General features: G+C 44.3%; 1 protein-coding gene across 1 annotated transcript in view; it reads right to left on the bottom strand.

Annotated features, from left to right (window-relative positions):
- The window catches only part of GNG4 (guanine nucleotide binding protein (G protein), gamma 4), a 16,994-nt gene extending 5,322 nt beyond the window's left edge, over nt 1-11,672 (bottom strand). The window contains exon 1 of the mRNA XM_006895379.1: nt 11,574-11,672. Coding sequence (XP_006895441.1) covers nt 11,574-11,672 — 99 coding nt within the window. The remainder of the gene's footprint in view (nt 1-11,573) is intronic.
- Nucleotides 11,673-12,211: the final 539 nt, after the last annotated feature.

Genomic DNA, 12,211 nt, shown 5'->3' with positions numbered 1-12,211 from the left:
ATATCTGAATGATAGTGGTATTTACTGGACTTCCTTGTAAGCGTATGGATATGATCCTGTCACTCACGATGTTGTACTTCAAGATGGATCTAGAAATAACTTTTTTTACTATAAAGGCAACCCCGTTTTCCTTGTCTTTTCATCTCCAGAGTAATATAGGGACATCTCCAAATCATTGAGGAGCAATGATGTTAGTTTGAGGATTAAGGTTTGCCCAATTCAGTCATGGTCTTTTCAATTGCTTGCTATGCATGTGAGAGCTGAACAGTGACTAAGGATGACAGAAGAAATGATTCCTTTGAGTTGTGATGTTGGAGAAGAGTACTGAATATCCCATGGACCGCCAGAAGAACAAATAGGTCTTGGAGAAAGTGCAGTCAGAGTGCTCCTTGATGGCAAAGATGATTACTAAGCTTTGTTGCACATACTTTGGGCAAGTTGCTAGGAGAGGCTATTCCTTTGAAAGGGACATCATGCTTGGAAAGGTGGAGGGACAAGGAAAGAGAGGAAGACCCTCAACCAGGTGGACTGACACAGTGATAGCAGCAGTGTGCTCAATTATGTCAGAGATGATGAGGATGACACAGGATAGGACAGGGTTCAGATCTGCTGTTCACAGGATCACTGTGAGTCTTATTTGACTCGATGGCCCCTAACAGCAACAACAACATGACCCCCTTTACTATCTAATAGTCTGTGATTCCACTTCTAATAGCAGTGTGGTCAGAGTTTAGACCCTAAAGAAATGTAGGGGTGTTTGATGTGTTCAGGGGTTCATAGGAATCTTTGAGAGGAAGCAAGGAGGACCAGGGAAGCTGACCTCAGAGGCCCTCACAGCTGTAATGGATACACAGGAGGGAGGAGTCTACCTGCAGGGAGTGTGTCAGGCACATATCAGGCCCCGACAGCTCACACAGAAGGTCTGTCCTGTTGGGACTGACCGCTGTTCCCTAATATACATCTAACCCCCTGAAGTGTCTTAAGTCTCGTTCCTTGGTGCACAAGATGTCTGATTTAAGGAAGTCCTGTCTGACCACGATCCCTTCACAACTTCCTCTTTATATTTTCTCATAAGGTGCACCTGATACAGGCCATGGTCTTCACAATTACTTGCCACACATCAGATAGCTGGACAATGACTAAGGATGACAGAAGAACCAATGTCTTTGAGTAGTGGTGCTGGAGAAGAGTGTTGAACATATTGTGTGGACTGCCAGGAGAACAAACAGGTCTGTCTTGGAGAGGGTGAAATGAAGCTGCTCCCTGGAGACAAGGATTTTGAAGCTCCATCTCACATACTTTGGGCACATGGCCAGGAGGGACCAGTCCTTGAAGAAGAGCATCATGCTTAGAAGAGTGGAGGGACAGCACAGGAGAGGAAGAACCAGGATGAAATGGACTGACTCGGTGACTGCAGATATGAGATAAGGTCTGTTGGAGACAATGAGAATGGTTCAGGATAGAACAGGCTTTCAGAGCTGATGCACGTAGGGGCACTGAGTCACAGGCAACTTGACAGCACATAACAGCAGCAATAACAACAATATTCCATTGTTTTGGACTTGTTCCAGTTTATTTAAAATTCTCTGTAAGACTTATGACCTCGTTCAGGAAGTGTTTTCTGAATGTATACCTTTCGGATAAAGTCAAGAAATCAAAAGACCTTTATCTTGTGGTTCTTGAGTATTTAAGTCGAGATATAAGTCCCTGATATGTCATTACCAAACATTTTTCCCCCAATCTGTGGCTTCCCTTTTTACCAAGTTGGAGAAGTTTTGGGATGTGCATAGGGATTTGATTCTTAGAAGGTCCCATTCATCTATTTTATCCTCTCCTGGTTGTAGATTTTTCAGGATGCTTGGAAGACTGGCAAATAAACCCAAGAAGAAATGTTCAAAATCCCTAGCTCCACGAGAGATGCAAATCAAAACAATTGTGAGATATCATCTCACCCCAGTAAGAATAGCAAAATTTAATGGAACAGCAAGCAACAAATGTTGGTGAGGTTGTGGAGAAACTGGAACCCTTATTCACTGTTGGTGGGAGTATAAAATGGTGCAACCACTATGGAAGGCAGTATGATGCTTTCTCAAAAAATTGCATATAGAAATACCATTTGACCACATGCACACCTATGTTTATTTCAGCTTTGTTCACAATAGCAAAGAATTGGAAACAACTCAAGTGCCCATCAACAAATGAATGGATAGAGAAGCTGTGGTATATTCACACAATGGAATACACACTGCATTGAAAAACAAGGAACTCATGAAATATTTCACAAAATGGGTGACCCTGGAGGACATTATGCTGGGTGGAATACGGCATAATGCCACTGTTATAAAAGAGGACTGACATCGGGGTTGGGGGGAGACTGAGAAAGAGGGGATAAATAATGTAGACTGCATTGAAACAGATGAGGGAGAGAACTGTTTAAATGGGATATGTGATTGGATATTATTGTTATGCCAGGAGTCCAGAACAAAGGTAGCAAAGTGGAGTGGACTTGGAGGGAGGGATTGTATAACAATGAAAGACTTTTACTTTTCAAAAAGAAAAGTGACTTGGGGAGAAGGGTAAGAAGGGAGAAAAGTGCAATGAATGAATGGAAATCCAAAGTCTCTGTAAACTTTGAATAAAATAAAATAGAAATCAAAAGACATTTCACTGGGAAAATCTGCTGTCCAAGAATTTCTCCAAGGTGCTCAAGAGCAAGGATGTCCTTATAAAAACAAAAGTGTGCCTGAACTAAGCCACAGGGCTTTCAATTGCTTCCTGAAAGGTGGACAATGAGTTAAGGGAGACTGAAGAGGAATCGATGCCTTTGAATTGTGGTGCTGGAGAGGAGTACTGAGGACCTCGTGGACTGGCAAAAGAGCAAACAAGTGTCTAGGTGGAATGCAACAGGGTGCTCCTGAGAGAAGATGGTGCAGTGCTGACCACATACTCAGAGCATGTGGTCAGGAGGGCCAGTCCTCGGGAGATGACCTCATGCAGGGAAAGGCAGCACAAGTGAGGAAGACCCTCAATGAGTCAGACTGCCACAGTGACTGACAGTGGGCTCACACAGGACAGAGCTTGTGGGGCTGGTGCAGGGCAGGCCACAGGATGGTCGGCTCTTGACAGGGCTGCTCTGAGTAGCAGTCACTCTGACAGCACCAAAGGACAAACTAACGGAGGCAATACAAGAGTAAAAATGAAGTCATTATTTCTGCCCTTAGGAAGACCTCAGAAGACTAAAATACCCATATAAAATTAGCATAATAATATCAACCAAACTCATTGCTACTGAGTTTAATTCAGTGCATATTGAGCCTGAGGGACAGAGTGGAACTGGCCCAGGGGATTTCCCAAGCTACAGGTCTCCACAGAAGCAGACCCCATGTCATTTTCTCAGAGTGACTGGTGGGCTCAAACCTCTGACCTTGTGTTTAACCACAGCACCAGCAGGCCTCCTTAACAGTAATCAGTACATGCTAAAATGGCCCTAGGGGGTAGCAGCTGTCCGCCCGCAGTCCCATGAGGAGAGGCCACAAGATACAACACTTGTTACTGTGGAGTCAGGCCCAGTGCGTGGTGACCCAGTGCTGCCCCACTGGACCCGGACTCCACAAGTTCTGGGGCCTTGATATTTTGGGGAGTTAGTCATTATCCTCCATGTGGGGAAAATCACCCTCAGCCCCAATCCTAGAGGGTATTTCTCTGTACAACAAAGAGACATGAAAAAAAGCTGTCTGCCCAATGACTGAGGAAAATTTGGGTGTGGGACCTGGAAACTCAGATGTCATGCAGAGAATGATGTAAAGCTGGCCTTCATGCAGGATCCACACTTGGGCGAAGGCAAATCTTCAGCCCTCCAGCCAGCAACAGTCCAGATGAAGTATCTGCACTACATATCATGGGAGAAGACAGGTCATCTTTCTACAGCACAGCACCTAGTGGATTAGAACTGATGACCTTTTGTTTAGTAGCTTGATCCATTATTCATTGTGCCACCAGTGCCCCAACGTTTGGAGCCACTTAAAAAAGAACTGTTGTTGTTAGGTGCCATTGAGTCGAGGACAACTCACAGTGACCTTATGAACAAAAGATCTGAACGCTGTTCTATCCTGGACCATCCTCACACTTCCTGACACACAAGAGCCCATTGCAGCAGTCACCGTGTCAATCCACCTGGTTGAGGGTCTTCTTCTCCCTCACCAATCCTCCACCCTTCTGAGCATCCTGTCCTTCTCCAAGAAACAGACCTTCTAGCAGCATGCCCAAAGTATATGAGGTGAAGCCTCATCATTCCTGCCTCCAAAGAGCTCTCCAGCTGCACCCTCTCCAAGACATGTGTTTGTTCTCTTGGCTGCTCATGGAATGTTCAAGTGCTCTTCTCCAACACCACAGCTCAAAGGCATCAATTCTTCTGTCACCCTTATTTATTGTCCAGCTCTCAAATGTATAGCAAGTAATCAGAAAGACTATGGTCTGAATCAGATGCACCTTAGCCCTCAAACTGACATCATTACTCCTCAATAATTTGGAGAGGTTCGTAACTGCAGATTTTTGCAGTGCAATGTGTCTCCTTATTTCCTGACTACTGGTACCAGGGGTGTTAATTGTGGATCCAAGCAAGATGAAGCTATTGAAAGTTTCAATCTTCTCTCCATCTATCATGACGCTATCTTTTTGTCCAGTGGTAATAATCTTTGTTTTCTTATAATGAGATGCAATCTATAACAAACGGTGTATTCCTTGATCTGCAACAAAAGTGCCTCATGTCTGCCTCACTTTCAGCAAGCAAGGCTGGATCATGGAGACCATAATAAAAAATAATAGCATACATTTACTGAGCAGTTATTATGTGAACTCTTTTATTAGGGAGATCTGGTGGCTTAGTGGGTAAGGAATTGTGCTATCATTCCAATGACAAGTGGTTCGAATCCACCTACTGGTCCATGGAGGAAAGACGAGCAATCCCCCCTTGTATGATTTAAAAGCCTCTAGAAACTCTCCAGAGGGTCAGATGTAAATTAGTTTCAACTCAAGGCACTGACTTTGACTTTTTCCCTCACATGCAGAATGTGTCATCTTGGAGAAGGACATCATGCTCAGCAGAGTGGAGGGACAGTGCAGGAGAGGAAGACCCCAGATGAGAGGGATTGACACAGTAGCTGGGGCAACGGGGGCAGGTGTGTCAGAGTCAGTGAGAGTGACTCAGGACAAGTGCAGGCTCCAGGGCTACTACTGTACATAGGGTCTCTACGAGTCTCAGGCGACATGACATCACATTAAAAAAACAACAATTAGTATCTCTTAAAGTAATTTTATCAGGGAGGAAACTAGAGCTCAAAAGTGAAGAAATGTGCCCAAGATCATCGAGGAAGAAATGAAACTAAAACAGGAGCCCAGGCAATCTGGCCCCCGAATCTCTATTCTGAGCCATTGTCTACAGCCATCACTTTATTGATGATAGAATCTGATGACTTGTTCAGGGGGCCAGTATGGTTTGTTCACTAGTCAGTACTCTCTCTGTTTTTGTAGACAAGGCATCCAGGAAGTCTGATGAGTAAAAGAGTCACACCGCTCATATTTCACAGGTTTTCTCACAGGATGGAAGGGCTGACTTGCCAAGGAGACCCAAACAGCTAAGTCTCCGCTGGGCCACACTCCTCTGACCACATTTTAGGAAGTGCGAGGTGGGCCCCAGCAACCTTTACCTCTAACATCCTCCTTCCTCCAGCTTCTGTGGCAGATCGAGCCCCTTCTACCTCTGGGGTACGCTTCCAACAGCATGCACGCCACGTGGCCAATTTGTTCTGCTAGTGCTCAAAATGCCTTACTCTTGGTAACTTTACCTAGTCAGATGGCTGTTCACTTCCTTCACATATGGGTCTAACTAGTTTAGTTTTGACAGCAACCGTAAGGGCCTGCATCATTGAGGCAGCTATGCTGTCAGTCAATTCAACACTTCCAAAGCATTGGAGGAAGGTCCTCAAAACACATCAGCCATTATTCACAATAGCAAATGTCATCCCAAATGTCTACCAACCTATGAATGTACTGAGAAACTGTGGTATACTCGATGAAATACTATGCAGCAATTAGGAGCAATGATTTAAAAAAAAATACATGGGAAAGGCTAGAAGGCATTATGCTGAGTGAATGAACTAAGGCTTATAAAGACAAATACTAAGACCACTATTGTAAAAATAGAAGAATAACTAATAAGACATGTACAAAAGTCAAAAGAGGATGGGGCTGACGGTGGGGAGCAGGCAAATCACAAAGTTGCAGAGTTTGATGGGTGGGGGAAGGGGTGAAGGAATCAGGAAAGATCCAGTGGGGACCTGAAAAGATGGGGTAATAGTAGGCATAGATCAGGGGTGATCAATTTTATAAGACACAGTGTATATGAATGATCATATGAAACACTGTGAATGTAGGAATGTGTGAAATACAATGTATATGAATTTTGTATGCAAACCAATATGAAATTAAAAAAAAGAAAACAAAATAAACATACTGCCTGAGGGACCATCTAGTGGAGGAGAGAGGGGACTAAGCCCAGCCCCCCCCCCCCCACCAGTGAATCTTCCACTTTTAGTCTGCAACACCCTAATCAATCCACTTGCAATGCCTGCCTTTGCTGATTTGAAGTGAGCCATATCAAGGGGTTTGTTACACCACCTCCTGTACTCGAGGACACAAATTTTTTTGTTTTGTTCTTAGGAAAACACATTTTTCTTAGATTGCCTCCTTTTGTTATTGTTTTGCAAACACAGTTGCATTTTCTTAGTTTTAACTACAGGTCTTTGGATTAATCTGTTCTGTCTGTGCACCTAACAGTAGAAATGGAGAACCTGGTCATGTAACAAAGGCTCAGTTTAAGACTGATGAGGGGGTTTGGGTTGGCTCCATACAATATTAACATCCTAGACCTACCTACTCAGATTTAAAAAAAAATTGTGTTGTTGTTAAGTGCCGTCAAGTTGCAGGCGACTCATAGCGACCCTATGAACAAAAGTCCTGGACACTTCCCTTATAACTTTTGTCCTTTCTCCAGGTTCATAGGGTTTCCAGAGGCAAGCTATTGTGGAAGTGGATGCCAGTCCTCCTTCCAAGCTTGTTTTAATTGGGGAGCTCCACCAAACACTGTCCACCATGGGTAACAGTATTTGGCTTCACAGCATCCACGAGTTACCTCTGTACAGCAAGTGGACATACCAGGGTTACATGACCTAGAAGAATGTTTCACCAAAAACAATTAAAGGCTGATAGGATTTGAAGCTATGGCCTAGAGCAGGCTCTGTAAGCTTGACCCCATCCTTAATTACCCTTACTCTAGGGGTCAGGAATGCCCACTCACCTTTGAAGGACAAAAAGGACAGTAACACACAACGCAAAAGACCCCAGAAACTTCCCTTGCCTGACTGCCACCAAGAGGAGGTGCCATGGAGACGCCAGCCATCCTGCCCGCTAGCCGGCTGGCTTCCAGAGTGGAGGGAGACTCCGTTCCCCAAGCCTCCTGAGGGATCTGAAGCAAGGGCCTGGAGCAGGCTTTTATTTATTTACTTTTTTAAAAAAATACCAAACCAAAAACACATAAACCCAAACCCAGCAAAATAACAAACCGGGAGATCCACTCATGAGCAGCAGTGTTTAGTAAGCTGAGTTCTTTTACAGCAAAGTGACTAACAGATGTTTCCATTAACGATCAGAATGGACAGCTGAAAGGACAAACGGGTCTGTCTTGGAGAAAGCACAACGGGGTGCTTCTTAGAGGCAAGGAGGGTGAGAATTCATCTCACGTCTTGAGGGGATGTTGTCATGATGGGTGGGACCCTGGAAAAGGCATCCGTGCTGGGGGTGGTGGAGGGTCGGCATAGAACAGGAAGATGCTCAACAGGATGGACTGACAGTGACTGGGACAACGGACTTGAGCCTGTCAGAGACGGTGAGGACTGGCAAGGCTGGGGCACCTGCTGTTCACAGGGACACCACACGCCACAGCTGACTTGATGGCACCTAACAACAACTTCAGCTCCCTTTTGTTATAGAGTATTCAGTGACCACTCACATGCTCCATGTTCTTCAAAGCATCATGGATAATCTGGAAAAACGATGTGATCTGAAGAATTAAAAGACTATGCAACTGAGAGAAAAGATTTGCCAATCTGCTTCTACAACCTGAGAAACTCCACATGTTTGCTGTTAGGTGCTGCAGAGTCCAGTAGGATTCATCACAACCATATGAACAACACTATCCTGTGCCAACTCTTTCATCTCTAACACACTCGAGCCGATGACTGCAGTCACTGCATCAATCCACCTGCTTGATACTAACATAATATCCTCTCCTTTGCCATCCCTCCACCTTCCCAAGCATGATGGCCTTCTCCAAGGAATAGCTTCTCCTAGCAACATGCCCAAAGTATGTGAGATAGAGTTTTAACATCTTTGCCTCCAAGGAGCAATCTGGCTACACTTTCTACAAGACATAGCTGTCGGTCCTTTTTGCAATCTATGGGATATTTAGTACTCTTTTTCCAAGACCACATCTCAAAGGAATCAATTCTTCTTCTGTCATCCTTATTAATTGTCCAGTTCTCAGGCACATAATAAGTGATTGAGAATTCCATGGCCTGAATCAAGTGCACCTTAACCCTCAAACAAATGTCACTGCTTTTCAGTAATTTGAAGAGGCCGCTGACTATAGATCTTCCCAGTGCAATATGGGTTTGATCTCTTTACTGATAGTACCAAGTATACTGATTGTGGATTTAAGTAAAATGAAGTCATTGACCATCTCAGTCTTTTCTCTGTCTACCATGATGCTGCCTATTGGCCCAGTGGTGAGAACTCTCACCACTGGAAATTCCCATGGGGCAGTTCTGTTCACATGGGTCACTATGAGATCTAATCAGAGTGACAGAGCAGCAACAACTGATGAGCTTATGCAGTCTTCCCCATGAAAGGGGACATCCAGGCACATAGCTTAGCATGCAGGCACAATTAAATCTCAACCTGCACCTTGAATTGGGTAGGTGAGTTTTCTTAATCATCTATAGACTGGTTTCTACAGCTGAAAACTTTCCTCAATGCACATAAAATATGGGCTAATGACATCGGCAGATCCCACAGAACATCCACCATCTTTGAAACATAACATGGCAGTTAGTTTCCAAAGAGAAGCTTTTACTCTGGTTGGAATTTTGACACTCAGTGACCCTCACCTCTCTCCTCAAGTCTAAGTCTGCTTTATCTACAGTTCTTCATGATGCCCTGAGCCTTGCTGCCTCTCATGCCTCCTCTCAGTATTGAGTTGAGTTACAAGATACCAGATGTTGAAAAGAATTGGTAGCCTGAAAACAACTGTGGAATTTTGCCATTGCATTTCGGAGTAAAAGAGGTGATTAAAGCAACTCAAGTTAGCACATAATCCTGTTAGCTGCACTATAATTACAGGCTTCAATGGTGGGAGAAAATGTTGCAATTACTATTGTCACATTCCACAACAAGACAGATGACATAATTGCTGTCCTGGCTATGATACTTATCCTTTGCACCTAAAGTAGAGAGACCCACACCTATTTCTCAACAATCTGTCTATCTAATAATAATACTTGGAATAAACAAAAAGCATCTGTGTTGGCTTTTGACTGTTCCTTTCTGTACCCCAAGAAAATAAAACAAAATTATAGGCCAAGAGCACAGGCAAGTTATAGCTGTCTTCTTCCTATATTATTCTATGCTGTAATGGAATCCTTTGTAAGACCCAGCTCGGGGCAGGCTCCAGTGTTAAGACATCAAGATCTGATTATCCTCAATGTGATCCTCCCAAGATGACTCACTTCCAAATTCTGAGCAAACGCTGCAGGCTGGATATTTGTGATTTTTCTTTTTTTCTTCTAACATTATAAGTATTTGCTATTAACACACTTACTAGTTCTTAAGGGCAATTTCTAATACTCTCATTTATCCACTCCTCACTTCTCAACATGTTAAAGACCAGGTCTTTGCGTGACAATAGGCCTTACACAAGAATGGAAGAAGACTACATCAGATCACAAAGTGGCGATGTCAAAATCGCTGCATCACTGCCATGTTATAGCATCACTCAACTGCCAGACCATTGACAGTCAGGGCCCGCCAAGCTGGCACATAACCTTAACCAACACAGTCAGCATTACTCTGGTCTTAAGCTTGGTATCAGTTACTTTCAGTCATGTGTTATGAATGTACAAAATAATTGGGTAGTAAATCTTTTCACTATTATCATAAATATGAAATGTCAGATAATGAGTGAATCAGTAAGTGAGGAGGAGGTATATTATGACTTCCAGGGGAATCCTAGCCAATACTCTGCACTGATTCAGATCAGTACAGGCAGTGTCCAATTATTGGTAAACAGCTGGTGTGTAGACAGGCTATACCCACACAGTGTGTCCCTGACTTAACACAGTGTCCAGCTGGGAGTGTCTCAGTGGCAAGAAGTTTCCAATCCAAAGACATGTGATTCAAAGTCACCAGTTTCTCAGCAGGAGAAGGAAGGACAATCTCCTCCTGTGCAATATACAGGCTCTGAAAAACCCACTAGAGTGTCAGTTAATGTGTTCTGACTTGATGCAATGAGTTTGATTTTTTAAAGCTGGTGACAGCCAAAGGGAGATCCACCTATAACCACAGGAGCACTAATATTAGCCATAACTAGTGAAGCAAGAGTGGCATCCACTTCCTAAACAACATACCTCTGGAAACCCTACGAATTTTGATAAATATTGACAGTTGTAGAGGGGCGTCAGGTCTTTTGTTCATAGAGTCGCTGAGTCGTACTTGACTAGAAGGCAAGCAACAACAACAACAACAACAACATCTATACACCTAATGATCCCAAAATACATAATCAAACTTTAACAGATGTGAAAACGGAAACAGATAGCTATCTAATAATAGTAAGAGATTTAATACACTGGTTTTTTTATGAAGGACAAGCTAGAAAGGAGCTCAAGAAAGACGCAAAAGAAAAAAAAAATATCAAACAACTTGACCTCACAGATGTATACAGAACACACTACACAAGAATCACACAATATCCATCCTTTGCCAGTACACATTAAGCATTTTCTAAAACAGATCACATGTTAGGCTATAAAGTAGGTCTCAACAAATAGAAAAATACCAAAATATTAGGTATTTTCTCAGTTCCCCAAAAGGAACACGTGACTAATGTGGTATGTCACACAGAGCTTGACTGTCCGCATGCTCCTGTCGGTATCACATAGTGTTCAACCTCAAAGTCAGTACTGGGCAGTAAAGCAGATGATCTCTCTGCTACACAGCCCTTCTCACCTATTGGCAGGACAGCAGAGCTAACTAGAGATGAGCCGGCCCCTTAAGGAGCTTTTAGGTGTGTTTACATCACTTGGACCCTGAGACTCCAGGACTCTGAGCCAACAGGCTATAGCTCTCCCAGGTGGGTGGATGTTCTGCTGGGTGATGTGATGACCCCCACAGGCTGCCCTGGAAGGGAGCGGCGTGTCCAGCCGAGTGCTAGCTGGAGGGTGAGGCTGGCTGTGTGCACTCACCTTCACCCTGTCCATACAGGCCTCCATCTTCAGCTGTTCCACCGCCTTCCTGGCCTGGGAGATGCTGGTGGTGCTGTTGGCAGACATGCCTTCTTTCATTCTGCTGCCCCTGGAAGCAATTGGAGCGATGGCGTTAGAAGGCAGCTCTCCCACAGACAAGGGAAGTTCAAGTCAGGGAGCCTTTGGGCACCTGCCAGCCTGGTGGCCTAGTGGTAAGGAGCTGCGCTGTAGCTCCAAAGGCATGCGGTTCAAATCCATCAGCTGTTCCCCGGGAGAAGTATGAGCAATTTCATCCTGTGTGATTTACTGTCTCTAAAACCCACTGGAGGGTCAGCTATGGGTCACTTCTGACTCTACAGCACTCAGTAACAACAAGAGAAATTGGCAACAATGGACTCAAGTCGACCAAAGACAGCATGGGGCCAGGCAACATTCACCATGCTGTACTCGAGGTGGCCTGGAGCTGCTGGGATCATAGGAACACGCCTACACACAGACAGGCTTCACAGGAATGCAGCTGTGCCTGGTGGCACGAAACTCAGGAAAAGTGGGGAAACCAGTGAAGACGGTTTGAGTAGCAGCGCTGCTGGGAAGACACTTGGGACTGGGACTATCTGGAATGGGTGCCACTCTGTCTT

The sequence above is a fragment of the Elephantulus edwardii genome, unplaced genomic scaffold (assembly GCF_000299155.1).
Source record: "Elephantulus edwardii isolate Elephantulus edwardi_28Jun2011 unplaced genomic scaffold, EleEdw1.0 scaffold00166, whole genome shotgun sequence".
NCBI classification, from domain to species: domain Eukaryota; kingdom Metazoa; phylum Chordata; class Mammalia; order Macroscelidea; family Macroscelididae; genus Elephantulus; species Elephantulus edwardii.
Note: the sequence above shows the minus strand (reverse complement) of the source record. Positions and strands in the feature narration are given on the sequence as shown.